Here is a 16,028-nt window from a genome sequence, read left to right as displayed (position 1 = left end):
CTAATTGAAGTGAATATAATTTTGGATTTTTTTTTAGCACTTCTTTATGGCGTTTTAGTCTTGTGAAGATGAAAAATAAAAAAAATAAAAAAAATAAACAGTTACTGTGTTGTTCAATTGACAACCGACCGATACTTGAAAACTGAAGCAAAAGAAAGACAAGCAATACCAATAAACTATCCAACCATCCCCTGATACCCTCTTCCAGTTCACAACACATCCAACAATGAAATTCAGACACAAGACTCTGATCAATAAATTCAATATGAAATGAACCACCATACAATTTCTAAATATGGAATCAACAGTACACTCAATAGGTTGTCACTAAATCCAGCTGGGAATTTCACACACACACACACACACACACATATATATATATATAGGACTAAACATACATGTATTCGCCTTCGCGAACAGCGTTGGCGGCGCCTTTCCTCTCCTCTTCGGCCTCCTTCTCTCTCTCCTTCCAGCTCTCGTACTCGTGATCGTCCGTCTGCAATTCGTGCCGGCATATCGGGCAAGAGTTGTGCTCATCCTGAAACACACACACACACACACGCCATAATCAGCATCACCAACACAACGACACAAACCCGAATCCGAAAAAAATGAAGAACGCGGACCAGCCAGGGCTTGAGGCAAGGAGGGTGAAACGTGTGCTTGCAAGGCATCTCTTGCATCTCGTCTTTCACTCCCAGATTCTCTTTACAGATAGCGCACTCTGCGTCTTTCCCAAGCTTCTCAAGGCTCTCCTCCGTGATCGTCATCACCGGAAGCTTTGCCACCACCGCTTTGCTCGCCGGAGGTACTCTCCGCGCAGTTGACTCGTTATCCATCATCTACAACAGTCACAAAATTCCACATTCTGTACCAAAAAAACAACAATCAAGTATAGGATGACCTAAGTGCAAGAGTAATGACCGGAATGAAAACGTCGTCGAGGTTCTCCATCAGCGACTGCATTAGAGTGGCGGCGGTCTCCTCCGACGGCTGAGAGGATGAATCCGCCGCCGCCATCACGGCGGCGGCGTTCAGGAGGTTTGACTGGACCAGCCAGTGCGGCTGCGGCGGCTCCGGATCCACCGTCAAGTGTCCCTCAAACAGATATCCTGAAAAAGAAAACAGGAATAGAGTCTTGAGTCTAACGCAGTCTGAAACTGAGCAAGGAAAACAAGCAATACGATAACAACGGACCTGTACTTGGCGGCCGGGATTGGCGAGAAGGATCGTCGGCGTGGTTCAGAAACTCCTTGGCCTGAGCGATGCAAGACTGCAAGTGAGACTTCTCCGAGCCATCGGAGACGAGGCCGTGTGCCTCTTCGAAGAGGCTCAGTCCGGCGAGCCAGAACCCCGGCGAGGTGTACCGAGTCTTCAACACCGTCGCGGCTCGACAAACCACCGTGTAGAACTGAAAAAAAAAAAAAAGGAACATTGAATCGGAGGACAATGGAAGTTTACGAGAAGAAGAAAAAGAAAGAGAAGGATACCGATTTGCGGATGGACGATGAGGCGGAGGGGTAACGGAGGAGGAGTAGGGATTTGACGGCGGCGATGGCGTCTTCGAATTTCTGCTTCTTCGAGAGATCTCTTTGCAATTCTTCCAGTTTGGTCTTCAATTCAGCTTCTGATTCTGATGAGCCCATTTCTTTCAGCTGTGTTTCTTGATATATGATGTGAGTTGAATTGTGAGAATTTATAATGAATTTGGGGATTTTTGGGAGTCTCGTGTTTTCTTGTCAAGGGGGGCACCGCGGGGGAAACGTCGGCCAGGGTGGTACGATCGGCTGTGATGCGCTACATAATTACACGCCTACTGCTTTTATCTACGACACGCTTCGTATACGACATGTCGTCTATTTCCAAAGAAAAAAAAGTTCAGTGTCGTTTTTCAAGAATGAAACGACAACCATTGCAGTATTGTGGCAGCTCTCGTGAAACAGAAGATAATTGAAATAGGAGAATAGAAGAGTGAGAACTAGAAGAAGATCATGATGAAGACTAAAAGAAATCTAGAGAATCATGCGACCTTCTTGGTTGCTGGTATTTTCAAAAGAAACTCATTCACGGTGCGGAAATCAGTTTTGGTATTTTCAAAAAGGGTTTCATATTGGATTTGGGAAATAAATTGGAGGTCTAAATTAATCCACTCTTGTTTTTCATGGCGTTTCTCCGCAGAATCAATACGCCAACCGAATCGTAATACAAGAATTCTAACAAAGAAATTCGATATAAATAAAATAAATAATAATACAATGAATAGTTGGTCAAACGCAAACTAAACCACCAAACAATACATCGGAAATTTCAATCGGTCAATGATATATCTTCAAACGAATCCAACAAACAATTAAAAAAAACAAAGCAACAGTGTTAGTAAATAGTAATAATGGCAGGTATATCAAGCAAGAGAGGCTTCAATCCTGGGCTCGAAGGCGAAAGGCGAGACGAAACCAGCGGTGGGCAACTCCGTCCAGCGATTCCCGTCCAAGTCGCAGACGACGCATCCGAACCCGTCGCCGGAGCTGAGGCACACCACGATCCTGCCCCCGGCGGCGGCGCAGTTCACGTCGGCCCTCCGGCCGTACCACTCGTGCGACATGGCGGCCGGCATCGCCGCCGCCTGGCGCCACTCGCCGGCGGCGTCGTCGAAGCCCCACACCCTGAGGCCGGCGCTCTCGCAGAACTCCGTCAGAAGCACCACCAGCGGCCTCCCGCCGCACTCCACCACGTCCACCGAGCACTCCCGCAGCGCCGGCAGCAGCCGCGGGTACTCCCACCACCGCCCGCGCGTGAGGTTGCACGCGCACACCCTCCCCGACGCGCTCAGGAAGTACACGTGGTCCTCCCCGTCCCTCTCCGCCGCCGCGCACGAGTACTCCTTCCACGCGCTCCTCTCCGTCCCCGCCGTCACGGACACCACGTTCCCCGCCGTGCTCAGCAAGTAAACCGACCTCTCCTCCTCCTCCTCCTCCGATTCCGATTCCGCCTTCTCGAATTGAAGAGGAATGTCGTGCTCCCACGCGCCGGTCTTCGGATCGTAGAGCTTGAAGAAGAGGCTCGGCTTCTCGCCGAAGACGACGGCGAGCTTCCTCGACGGCCTGATCATCGCCACGGCTTGGATCCTCCTCGCGGTGTCCGGAGCCAGCGGCGGGACTGCGGCGGAGGCTCCGGTGAGGGGGTTGGAGATGGAGAAGTTTCCGAGCGGGTCTCGGCGGCAGATGAGGCCGGCGGAGGAGGCGACCGGGACGGAGGCGTCGGCGGGGAGAGTGAGCCACGTGTTGTGGGAGGCGTCGAAGGCGAGGGAGCGGTGGTCGGAGAGCATGAGGAACCAGGGGTCGCGTGAGGGCACGGCGGCGCAGGCGCGTAGGAAGGAGGCGGAGGCGGCGGCGGAGCGCCAGCGTTTGGAGACGGCGGAGGAGAGGCGGAGGAACGACGACGTCGGGAGGCGAGACAGGACGGCTTCAAGGACGTCTTGGTTCAGGTCGTCCATGGATGTCCTCTTCCTTTTCTTTCTTGTCGTTTTCAACGCGCGTTTGTCGTTTGATATCTTATCCATTACTCACTCGCTCGCTTGATTGCAGACACAACTTGGAAATATAAAGCGCTCTCTAATCTCTATCTCACACACATACACACACCTGATGAGACAGAGAAGAGAAGACGGGACAGAGCAGAAAAATGAAGTCAAAACTCTGAGGTTTTATAAATTGACAAACGGAAAGAGAGAGAGAGAGAGAGAGAGAGAGAGAGAACTTCACTGGGAAGCTTCCTCGCAAACCTCTTTTTGTAGTTGGCGTTGACACTTTTTTTTTTGTGTGCGTGTCTTTAGAAGCCAAACGAGTGACAATGCACGCACGAGGGGGTTCTATTTTTTCTTTTATTATATAAATTGTTTATTCATCCGACAATTTAGACCGTCTAAATCTCCTTATTCTTACTTTAATTTGGTCGTAAACGCTGATTTTGTAGTAGATTGTGATATGATTATTAGTCAACAATGACAATTGTGCTCCGGTTGCAAATGCAAAGGTTGGGCTAATGAGTACCGTAAAAATTAGTATCGAAAAATTTCGGAACGATTTTTCACAGTATCGGGAATTTCCGATACCATATTTCGCGGTTTCGAAATTTCTATATTTCTCATATTATTTTTTTTCTTTTATTTCAATCATGAATATGAATGCAATTAAAAAAATTCTCATATTTTTAATTAAAAAATACTACTTAAAAAAATAATACTAAATGATGTTAAACAGTGATCTTAGTTGCCCCTCATTACTCGGATGGTTTCGAAACAAAAATCTTAGTAGCATATTTCATAATATGATTTTTTTCTCATTTTCTACTTTTCATATGACATCAATAATAGAAAAATGGTTTGGAGCGGAATCTCATATAACCCAGCTTGGGCATATATGTGTTGCTTTTAATATACTCTACTAATTGATAATATATTGTAAAGAATATATATATATATATATATATATATATATATATATATATATATATATTCAAAGTGAAAGTAAAGTAGTTGACTATTGTAGTTGCGAGTCGTAATATTGACATATCTTGAGTTCACACACAGCAGCTAGTAGCGATAGGCTTTGGATTCCAAAGCTACGACTCTGTAATGAAACCACTTTAGTTGTCTTTTTGTAACATCAAAGAAAGAGAAAGGCACGAATTGGGTTTCACTTTTGTAACATGTCAAATGGGGTTTCTGTTTGGCATTTTTCCCAGCTTCCCTTCCAATAAAGCAAAAAAAGAAAACATAAAAATCCTTTCTTCTTTCTCTATCTCTAATGTGTGCCTCGTTAAGGAATCTCATTCTCTATCTTCACCAACAAAAGTCAATGCCCACAATCTGGGCTCTCCCGTGAAAGCAATTAAATAGTTTTACACAAAGCCGCTAACTACGCTCTCTTTTGCATATTTTATGTATTATTTTTACTGTGCTAGTTTTTCAAAGTACTTTCATTTTCATGTATCTCGAGTCTAGTCAGTTTAGACACGAGTGCACTGCATAGATCTCAATGCCATGCAAAAATAATAATTTTTTTTTAATAACTTTTGCTCAGGCTCGGGTCTCCATGACTTTCCTTATATCTTTCTCTCTCTCCTTCGGACAAATGAACTCGTCTCTCTCGGCCGTGTGAATGGGCTGTGTTCTCACTTTCCAAGAACCAAAAATAAAAACAACAAATATGTAGATTCACATGATTGTCTAATAATTTCTCCGTTGCATTGAAAGTACAACTTGAAGAATAAACTGTTGGTGAGAGATCTATGGGTGGCTTAATGTCTAGTTACAATGTGATATAATATAGTAAGATTATTATACAACTATACTAGTTGGTTGTTCCAACAGAAATCACTAAGACCCTTGATTGCTTGAACTACATTCTGTCATTTCAATAATAACATGAAGCCTTGGAAACAATAAAATCATGCTACAGTTGTTGAATCTGAGATTTCTGCAAATAATGAAATCACAGACAAAAATTCCCGACCCAACCTCTCTTTCAATCTATCTCTCTTTCCCCTCCGATGATGATGTAATGATGACGACGAGGATGGGAGTGTCAAAAAATTTATAGACAAAATCATTAGTCAGAGGCATATCCCTAAAATAATAATATTTCTATCAACTGTCATTCCGCTACTACGTCTAAACTACTATCAATTCTATTACCGTTCTCAATCTGCAAGCCAGCCCACTTTTGGCTACTACCGATTTCGGCGCCGGATTTCACACTCGGCGTCGAACACAAACCATCTTCTTCGACTTGCATTGCACTTTCCTCCGCCTCTTCAACGTGGCCGTTGCTATATATTTCCATGTCCGTTGACTCAACCAAACATGTATTGTTTCTGTGCTGCCAATCTGGACCCGGAAAACCGTTCTCGGCGTAGGGCTTCTCTTCGACGGCAGCCTCGAAACGGGTCACTTCCATGCATTCTCGGTCGCTACTCACATCAGCGGAAACTCGGTCAAAGCCATTTGAAGAAGAAGAAGAAGATGAAGAGGAAGACGAAGAAGAAGATAAGCTACTGATACTCCTTTCCTCTTCTTCGCCACAAGGCGTCGTCGAGCCGAGGATCGGAGGAGTGTTGTTGAGATTTTCAGCTTTGGAATCGGAGTCAGCATCGACAGGTGTCTCGCTCCTACTGGTCAGAAAATTCCCGTTCGAAGGCGAGGTAACAACATCGACAGAAGAGCAGCTATTGACGAGAAGACGATATTCATCCTTCGGGCTAAGATCCTCCGCTTCGACGACGTTGGTCATGATGCGCTGCACCTCCTTCGGAGGCCTAAGGCATGACGGCCGTGCCTTCAACCTGACACCATACCAATACAGATCAATTTTGGGTCTTTAGCTAAATTGTAAAAAGGTTTGTCTAAAATTAGTGAAATAGCCAAAAATTACAAGAATGTCAAAAATTACAGATCAATAATTTTTTTCGACTCTGTCAATAAATTTTTTTTATAGAGGTAGATAACCTAATATAGTGTGTCAAAAATTTTAGGGACTGTCAAAATTTAACCACATTGCTAAATACTTTTTTTTAAGAAACCGAAAAAGTTTATAAAAAGAGGGGAAGCTTCATCTAGAACAAAGCAAAATACAAACTAGATCGCACTCGGACTGTCTCGAGATAAAACAGAAAGGCTAAAGCTAGAAAAATCATAATTAAGAATCGAAATCCAAAACTCAATGCTCCTAAAAATATTGTCCCAGAGATCTTCGAGGTGTAAAGTGACATCTTCAAAAATACATCTATTCCTTTGATTCCAGAAATGGTTAAATACTAAAAACCTCCTCGGCTATTTTGCTAATCAATTATATTCAAAATGGTTAAATTGTATCATTTTTTTCGTTACTTTTATCATTTGATTCTCTATCATAACCTGAAAAAGGTAGAAGAGATTGACTACTAGGAACATACCGGCTGTAGAAAAGCATATACGCTCCCTGAGAAAGCACCTCTTCCAATTCAACTTTGGCGACCTAAAACACACACACAAAAGTATATATTCGTCAAAAATAGATTTGATCAAGGGCCAATCATAAGATCTGGCAGAGAGATGAGAGATAGTTTGTGGTGGTTACCTTGCAATCGTCGAGCCTATACCAGTTTCCGGAGAAGTCCTTCACATAGCAGATATAGTGGCCGAAGAACGATGCATTAAGCATGTCCACGTGGACAACAACTGCATAGAGCTTGTACACATCATCATCGTCCCCACTCTCTCCTCCCTCGTTCGTATAAGCACTAAGATCCAAACTCTCTGGGAAAGTCACTCTTTTGTTCAGCTTCCCAAACCTCCCGCTCTGCAAACATCACTCTCTTAGTTATATTATATTTTATGATACAATGCAAGATGTTATGACTGTGTAATTTAAAAAGTGAAGCTTGAACCTGAAATCGTTTCAATGCAATGGTAAGAATATTTGGAGGCTGTTTAATTGTAAGACGTTTCCAAGCTTTGACGTAGTCATTGCACCTGAGAACAGTACAATTAAAGCAAACGATATAATATTTTAAGCTTTTGACATTCTTCGATATAACATTTGGAATTACAAGATAAACAGGCCAATCCATTTTCATGACCAATTTTTTTATTCTAACTATTCTAAAACCACCCTTTAGTCAACTGCTAATTATTAACAAGTACTCTCATCCGTAAGATATCTTAACACAGTAGCATTAAGGGGTCATAAAACGATTAAAAGCACTCGATGCAATAAAATTATTGGAAATAGGCGTAAAATATATATAAAAAAAAAAAACAAAAAAACAAACATACCCGTCACACTTGTACATGTTATCTCCCTGGAGACACTCTTCTGTTGTAAATTGGTCCAGACACTCTTCCAGTGACGAGGCCTCCCCGTGAATTTCAACAGTTAAATCCATCATATTTTCATACTGATTTGATACGTTGTTGCACTTTGTACAGATCACCTAGAAAAAAAAATGACAGAAATTATATATGATATAGAAAGAACAGTCAAAGAAAAATATGAATCGCCACCTAAAATTAAAAGATAAAATAAATTATATATATATTGTCCCATCCACAAAGACTATTAAATTCCCAAAAATGGAGACCCTCATTCGTTCATTTCCAAGCATGAATTAGGATTAAAACAGAATGTATGAAATTAATTGTGACAATTTTGGCGAGGATCCAAACCTGGGATTGAAGGTGACCGCCAAATATATGTTGTATGACTGTTGTTTCTTGCAAGGTAGGAGGGACAGCTTTCTCACCCCCGAATTCATCAAGGCAGACCGATTGCATCGTATCAATGGCGAACCTACAAGGAATAAAAATTGAATCCTTGCAATATTGAACTGGCAGAAGGAATGAAAGTACATTATTTAAATTCATCGAAACATGAACCGATTGATGAGCTAATAAAACCTACCTCATAAACTCGTGAGCATCTTCTTGACGTCCATAACCCAGGTTACCTCCAATATTAGGCAACCTAGAGATAATATTAGTTGGAGAAAAGGCTTGTGGGCGGTGACTAGCTCTTTCGATATGAGTCTGAAGTTCACAAAGGAAACACCAATCACTACGAATGCCTGAAAACAAAAGGAAAGACCAGAAGCTTAAGGAACTTCAGAGACACGCAACTATAGAAAGGGAAAAACAGGGGAGAGTTATTATGACTACATTCGCTTCGATGGCCTTTCTCTAACAAATATGCGACAAGTGGACGCGTAGATGCCAGACATTGTAGAACCACGTTAACAAAACAACTGCACACGAATAAACAAAAAGGGAAAGAAAAAAAAATCAGAAGTTGGACCAAATCGAATCCTCGTGACAAAGCATAGAATAGTAATCAAGTTACCTATTTCCACAATTCAAGAGTCCACAAGGAAGGTACCCTGGCTTGTCCCAATTGAAAAGTCTCACAAATTCATCGTATGGAAAGAGAACCTGAACATCACAAAAAAAAGTAAAAAAAATATACATCTAATGTTTATGAGTTTTGTGTTAGGCAAAATATGGTTTCACTTAAACTACACAGAACAGAAAAAAAAAACACCTCTTTGAGTTGCTTAGTGTTGATGGGTTTGGAAAATCCACGAGCTGGAACCAATGCAATTCCATTATATGATTTACTTCCACCATTCGAGTTCTGATAATGGGAACCGTTCGATCCATTTTGAGCCGAACTGAGACTCTGAGATTGTTGGAAAACCTTGCAATCGCTCTTGTGCCCGGTATTCCAGTGCTTCTGCTGGCACTCTGGTGAGCTGGTAAAAAATAACATAGGATACGGATTGAACTTTCACATAACAGACCTCAAAAACAAAAACTACCACAATATAAAAAATAAAATAAAAAATCAGAGAAAACAAGCAACGAATGAAAACAAGGTTCACAAGTTGTAATACATTCATCAAACCAATCCCACCCCCCACAAACCTAAATCCAACAGAAGAAACGTTAACCGTGTCAATAAACAGAGGAACTAACGAATTCTAATACGAACGAAAAAAAGAAATATACAAAGAAATTCCCAAACTTCGCGATCACTCATTGCACACAATAAAAGACCAACTCAAACACCAATGTGGCCCTCTGAAACAAAATTCTAGAACCCAATTTCGCAGCAAAAGAATATCAATCAAACAAAGCAGAAATTCGAGGCACACAATCGAGAAACAAAAATTAAATATATATACATATACACTTGAAGTTTGAATAAGAGGAATTTACCAGTAGCGAACCCTCTTGCAACGAGAACACTTCTTGGAACCGGGATCGCCGCAGACGAAGCAAGACGAGTCGACGACGAGAACGCCCGGCATTGAGCTCCGACGAGAAACAGCCTGGTCTCCCTCGAAACTCGCGTCGACCTCAAAGTACTTCGAGGCCGTTTTCTTCACTACGAAGAGCAGCCCAACCACAACCACGAAAGCGGTCGTTATAAGCTGAAGGAACAGGCTCAGATCCAAATTCACTCCTACCACATGCATCTACGCCGACTTGATCGCCGATTCTTCAACGATCAGGCCCGTTTTCATCGATCGATACTTCCAAGAAGTTAGGGTTTTCGATTTTGGGGGCAAATTTATAAACTAGGGGTTTAAATAATCAATGGTTTTGAGACTGGAATTGGAATCGAACAGAACGATTTAAGCTTATGTGCGTGCCTTGTTTATTATATTTATAGAAACGAATTGGCTTGGATCGAGAAACAACCAAGCTTGTACATGTGGGAGTAATAAATTTTATAATAATAATAGAAACTATCGAAAGAAAGTCCTGATATTTTTTCTCGCTAGTTTCCTTCTTTCTTTCTGTCTTCGTTTCCTTAATTTTGTTTAGTTAGAACAAATATGGACAAGGAATTAAAAATATTTATTTTTTAATTAATTTTTCTTCGTCTTGAAGTTGTTTCTCACCGGAACAGTCCTACATTATAATGCAATTTAATAATACTTCTACTTCTTGATTGGCTTTGGCTCGGTATCCTTCATTCCTTTCCATTTTGCAATTATGGTTTCTAATTTATTTTTATTATACTTACTATCAAAGGAAACTGACAGAGATAACTGATAACTGTGAAAATAAAAATAATAATTGCTGGTTACACTTTTATTGATCAGTATTTTTCCGAAGTTGTTGTCTTTGTCTTCGGGTCTACTTTCCTTTTGGATTTAGGAAAGAAATTTTTATATGTCTTTTCGCTTTCTCTTTTTTATTTTAATTTTCTCCCCTATATTGGAAGGCTTCGATTTATTCGTCATGCGACTCATGCCCGTGTGAAATTCCCACGTCGTGCTGCTCATTAAGGGGAAACAAAGGGAAAGAGCTGGCTCACTAATAAGTCCTTAATCTAGTCAAAGAAATATATTCATTCTGATTTGGACTCGAATAATAAATCAATAATAACTAGTGAGTTTGAGTTAGTACTATAATATTCATGTTCTCTTAGTCTTAATACGATTCACATAAATTTCATTTATTATGTAATTATTTGGTGTTATAGTACATCTTGACAATATGACTCGTATTGAAGAAAACGAGTTCGAGTGTCTAGATGTATAGAGTGGTGATCGAAACACGATCTTCTTCTACAGGAAATGGTTTAGATAGAAGGGGTACATATTGAAGCATTTAGAGACTCGGTAGCAAATTACGATATGAGCAAGGTGTATTTTATTGATGACAAATTTACATGAAAGCGCGCAATGATCTTATATAAGAACGATTCGATCGGTGTTTTGATAAATAATTATTTGTGGGATCTATTTCCCAACGCTATATAGTCAAACATCTCAATTTTTGGTGATTAGACAACAAACCCTTTTTCGTTATTCACTAAGGACATTCTATTGACCAAACGAACACATATTTTTTTTTAAGAAGACAACATTTTATTCACAGGAGACGTATGTAAACAAATATGAGTGCAAACGATGATTACGACGAATATGTAGGTTATAAAACATGAGTCCAATAATATTTGTAAGAAGAAATTAAGTTCTTCTGGAGAGAGACAAATTTAACTCATCGACCAAAATCCCTGATCAATGACAAATATTAATGACGAACCTAAAATTCCATATCAATAAAGACAACATGGAGGGAGTCTTATTTGAGTAAAGGAAATCGAACGTGGCTCTTGACAGAAAGAATAGTATTGGAGACAACGAAGTCAAGTGTCTTGTTGCAAGTGGTGATTGAAACACAAGTACACGACCTTCTTCTACCAGAAGTCGAGGTGAAACACAACATTTTCAAATTCAACTATGGGAATTACTCTTCCAAATCCAATCATTCATGGTGTTAGCTATATTGCTAATAATAGGCGGGAATAATAAGACAAATTGCATAACTCAATTAAATAAATAATCATGAACGAAACTAATAAAAATACATACATAGACATGAAAACCAAAAATAAATAAATTAAAATAACTAAACCGGATATCACCAAGAAACCGATATAGAAAGGGAAATGGAGAACACGTCGAGGCTTGTTTGACAATTTCCTTATAGCGTTATTGCTCTCCCACCGGGTGTTGGAATAACGTGAGCAACCGCCTCCCAGGATACAACGACGTACGAGAAGAACAAAACACCAACTTGTTCATCTCCGGCGAACTTGAACGCATGCCAGAATACTACCACCTACATCGAGAGAATTGAGAGGAAAGAATGAAATATTTTTGTGTGTGTAAACTCTAGTGTTAGCCATTGGCTTAGCTCATTTCTCTACTGCATAAGTTAAGGAGAAACTCTCATATTTCTCCTCTTTTTCTCTCTATCTCTTGAATGAGAAACCATTCAGCCTTTTATAGGCTTAGACCATAACTTATAGACGTTTTGGTTAATATGCTCATTCAAACTCATTACTACATGGTAATAATGGGCATAGGTTACAATATCAAAATAACCATTTGAGCATTGAACAACCCAAGGAACCAAAAAGGTTACATATCATCAAAACAGTAGCAATTTAATGGCCCATAATGCACAACAACATAAATGTTATTTATTAATGAGCATAAAAGCCAAAACCGTTAGCCAACCATAGCCTTCAAAAGCCATTGTAATCACAAAATTAAATACTCTTTAATTTCATTCAACCACACTTTATTCCAAAAATCCCCCACATGAATGAAATTGAGTAACGTCCACACTAGACATGACTCGTCTCGATATGGTGATAACTTCTACGGTCAATATCTGCATATGATAGGTAGGCATGACCTTTGAACCTTCCCACGTGAAAATATGTCATGTTTACTGACTACTCAGTAGACACGATGTCCTTGAACTGTTAGTCGTTTGTGTATAAACGATAAACATATTTCACACAGATATCTTCCTGACACAAGATTCAGTTCTCATGGTTATGTTCATTTAGGCCCTGAAACATGCGCCTGGTTCTGCAAGAGTTTCTAAAGAATTAAGCCCAATTAATTCTCTTTCAAAGCGGCCTCACTTCTCTCTCACATAGGTGATTCTTTACCAAAAGTAATCCCGCATTACTTCATTAAAATCGCAAAAGATTTGATATCATAGAATCATTAAAAGCTCAACGCTTAACCTCGTACGAGTGTCACTGTTTTTATCATAGGAATAGGACCAGGGGTCTTCCCCCACAGTGATCTCATTTCATCTTGACAATTAGGTTGTCCCTTTGAACCAAGATCTTGGGATCTCCAGTCAACATGGTTGGGTTTCCTTTGCCCTACTCCTTTAGATGTCTTCTCTAAATGGTCCATCCATAACCCTTAGGTTAGCGGATCCTCAATATTCTATGTGGACCTAATATAGTCAAATCCATTGACTCCATATAAGAGAAATTAACTCATGGTTTTTTTTATGTCGTTGACAAAATGTCTAGACATACCATGGTTCATCACGTTATGTGCTCTACTAATAAATTGGTTATAACAATATAATCATATTGTAGGTACAACTCAAGAATATCATCTACAAAATAAAATGACATTCAGCCTCTTCAACATCTTTATTAGTGTAACAAACTCGGATTCCAACGTGGATCGAGTTATCACTTATTTTATGGAGGATTTCCAAAGCTCAATTTTTATCTCCCAAAATGAATACCAATCCACAAAAGGATTTAAGATATCCAACTCGCATCAGTGAATCATTCAATGACTTTTGGAATATCTCTTATTAAGTAGAAAATAGTTACGAGTAAATTGTAGATACCTCAGTACCCTCACGATCACTATGCATAATTTTCAACTTGGAGTACTCGTATAGCTATCCAATCTACTTATAGTGTTGGCCAAATCAAATTAAGACTGCCTAACACTTTCACATATTCAATTTTGAGAGTTATTTTCTACAATTCTTAGACAAGCATCGTCTAACTCCAATATAACATCTAGAATCGTCATTTCCAAGCTTGTCAAGAATTCCAGCGACTTGTGACCGTTTCAAGATAATCCCATTGGACTTTCATGTAAATAGACCCTCAATATTACATTGACAAGTCCAATATAGTTTATATCAAAGTCACGGTTTGATATATTATATGTGTATTTGACCATGCAATTATTATTACTCATAATAAGCATGTCAGCAACATATAAACACAGAATCATATACTTATGGTCAGTGTATGCTTATTTGTCACACTCGTGGATCTAAAAAATGATTGACATTTTAATGGTGTCAAAATTTCTTAAGCCATTATCATAGCCTTTCGTTAAGATCATAAAACAATATGACCAGTTACATATTTTCCTTTCTTGCTTAGGCGCAATACAACTCTTGAGTTGTTCTACATAGATTTCTTCATCAAGATATCTATTTAAGGAAAGTAATTTTACATCGTTATGATGAATTTCAAGATTACGCAACAAGGTGATTGAAATTATCATTTTAATGGATGTTATTCTCGTGACGATAGAATACGTAACAAAGTGGTCAACATTCTCTAGATGTCTTATGACCTTTTATTACAAGTCTCGTCTTGTAATTAACGAGTTAGGTCATCCACTTTCATCTTTCTCATGAACTAGACTTCGAGCCAAGTGTTTTACTACCAAGAAGAAGATTAACCAACTTCGCAAAGTGGTTTAGCATAATAGAGTCTCTATCACTTCTTATGGTATAAGTCCATAATTGACTCTCAAAAGAGTTCATGGGCTCTTAGTATGTTAGAGGTCAACACTCTAGCACATAATTAAGAAATTCATACCAAATGACATTTCTACCAATACTTATGTTCTACGTCTCATTGGGACTTTATCTCTTCTTCGGGTTCTTCACCAAGTTCTTGAGTTACTTTCTCAATAACCTCTATACTTTAAATAAAGAAGCTCGGTTCATCTTCCTTAGACTTGTAAGGAAATATATGCTCGAAGAACAAATTATTTTTGGTTATATAAAATAATCTTTGTATTTATTAAGGTTTTTCGAACCATACAATACACATATCTAAAATGTGTATATTAATAAAGATGCAACCAAAGCTCTTGGTTCACTCTTTTAATCCATTTGAGCAGTTTCCATCACTCCGGTAGAGTACCCCCCACATTCGAAAGTATTTGTAGGAAACCGTCCTTCCTTTAAATAACTCAAATAAAGATCCAAAATCTTTCTTTTGACATACCTTATTCAAAAGGTAAAATACCAGCATGATGATGACCCCCCACATGTCTAATGGTAAGTTAAGCAACATCACATTAAAAAATGTGATTCAATTCTTTGGAAACACCATACAATATAAGATACTATGATGGAGTGACATTCTGAATAAATCCATGTTATGCACATAAGCATCAAATGGTTTTAACATATTCGCCTCAACGGTCACCTTGCACCATATTAAACTTTTACAAAGTTGACTCTCAACCTTCAACTTTAAATAATGCAAATTACTCAATTGCCACAAAATTGCTTATAAGCAAATAAACTATTTTGTACATTCCTCAATGAATGTCACAAAATAATTATTTACACATTTCGTTGGTCCATAAACCATTATTGAAAATTTAAATCTTTCAACACTATGAAAGAATTTCCTCAATTTTTTATTCAACACAAATTTCACTTATGTGTTTGAAATCATAATTTTGTTATCCAAATAAATTATTATTTGCATTGTGTCAATACCCTCATGACAAAATCTTTCTATATACAAGAAGACATATATGCAAAAATAATAATTATTGGACACACGTCCATATTCAAACCACTGATGGTAAGAATTAAAATCTAGGTCTCATAAACCAATTCAAACAAATGGTTAAACAATTTCCCATAAATAAGATTCTCTCTTATTTCGGGCATATGGGAAAAAATTAAAGCCATTTTATCTCGGGATAGCGGAGCTCATCCCATGACCAAATCAAGCATATTCCACCGTGACTTATTCAAGTACATGTCATAAAGATATTCATGTACGATAAAATGTGGTAGAAAGCCACAATCATATGGATTTTAAAAAAACTCCATGTTACATCGGAGTCCGTGGAAACAAGGAGGTAAAAAAACAACCTCCACC

General features: G+C 39.2%; 3 protein-coding genes across 4 annotated transcripts; all 3 read right to left on the bottom strand.

Moving 5' to 3' along the window:
* Window positions 1–154: 154 nt before the first annotated feature.
* On the bottom strand, window positions 155–1,820 carry AIP2 (RING/U-box superfamily protein). The gene is made up of 5 exons (XM_089619174.1): window positions 1,491–1,820; window positions 1,198–1,411; window positions 925–1,112; window positions 627–842; window positions 155–538 (listed from the first exon to the last, which is right to left on the bottom strand). The coding sequence occupies exons 1-5, from the start codon at window positions 1,644–1,646 to the stop codon at window positions 389–391; spliced, it is 924 nt and encodes a 307-aa protein (XP_089475300.1). The 5' UTR covers window positions 1,647–1,820; the 3' UTR covers window positions 155–388.
* Window positions 1,821–2,301: 481 nt separating this feature from the next.
* LOC149391750 (F-box family protein) lies at window positions 2,302–3,743 on the bottom strand. Its single transcript, XM_089618715.1, has one exon. It carries the CDS (start codon window positions 3,557–3,559, stop codon window positions 2,402–2,404), a length of 1,158 nt encoding a protein of 385 aa, XP_089474841.1. The 5' UTR covers window positions 3,560–3,743; the 3' UTR covers window positions 2,302–2,401.
* A 1,451-nt stretch (window positions 3,744–5,194) lies between these two features.
* LOC149391749 (ubiquitin carboxyl-terminal hydrolase 18-like) lies at window positions 5,195–10,384 on the bottom strand. 2 transcript variants are annotated; one of them, XM_089619173.1, is made up of 12 exons: window positions 9,749–10,384; window positions 9,072–9,282; window positions 8,874–8,962; window positions 8,693–8,778; window positions 8,439–8,601; window positions 8,204–8,327; window positions 7,814–7,971; window positions 7,426–7,510; window positions 7,116–7,337; window positions 6,952–7,013; window positions 6,266–6,342; window positions 5,195–6,184 (listed from the first exon to the last, which is right to left on the bottom strand). In XM_089619173.1, exons 1-12 carry the CDS (start codon window positions 10,006–10,008, stop codon window positions 5,655–5,657), a joined length of 2,067 nt encoding a protein of 688 aa, XP_089475299.1. In that variant the 5' UTR covers window positions 10,009–10,384; the 3' UTR covers window positions 5,195–5,654. The 2 variants fall into 2 exon arrangements, with proteins under 2 accessions (XP_089475299.1, XP_089475298.1); XM_089619172.1 differs by having other exon boundaries at window positions 5,195–6,342; window positions 9,749–10,382.
* Between the last annotated feature and the right edge of the window lie 5,644 nt (window positions 10,385–16,028).

The sequence above is a fragment of the Urtica dioica genome, chromosome 7 (assembly GCF_054948205.1).
Source record: "Urtica dioica subsp. dioica isolate 48M chromosome 7, U.dioica_male_clone48M_v1_H2, whole genome shotgun sequence".
In the NCBI taxonomy this organism is placed as follows: Eukaryota; Viridiplantae; Streptophyta; class Magnoliopsida; order Rosales; family Urticaceae; genus Urtica; species Urtica dioica.
The sequence above is the reverse complement of the archived record's forward strand: the minus strand, read 5'-3'. Positions and strand labels throughout refer to the sequence as shown.

Coding starts and splice junctions, on each gene's coding strand:
- LOC149391750 (XM_089618715.1), bottom strand. CDS start 3,559: ATGGATAAGATATCAAACGACAAACGCGCGTTGAAAACGACAAGAAAG.
- AIP2 (XM_089619174.1), bottom strand. CDS start 1,646: ATGGGCTCATCAGAATCAGAAGCTGAATTGAAGACCAAACTGGAAGAA. Junction 843..924: donor TCGACGACGTTTTCATTCCG/GTCATTACTCTT, acceptor TGACTGTTGTAG/ATGATGGATAACGAGTCAAC. Junction 539..626: donor CTTGCCTCAAGCCCTGGCTG/GTCCGCGTTCTT, acceptor TGTGTGTTTCAG/GATGAGCACAACTCTTGCCC.
- LOC149391749 (XM_089619172.1), bottom strand. CDS start 10,008: ATGCATGTGGTAGGAGTGAATTTGGATCTGAGCCTGTTCCTTCAGCTT. Junction 7,014..7,115: donor ATAGGCTCGACGATTGCAAG/GTAACCACCACA, acceptor TGTGTGTTTTAG/GTCGCCAAAGTTGAATTGGA. Junction 6,343..6,951: donor TATATGCTTTTCTACAGCCG/GTATGTTCCTAG, acceptor GTATGGTGTCAG/GTTGAAGGCACGGCCGTCAT.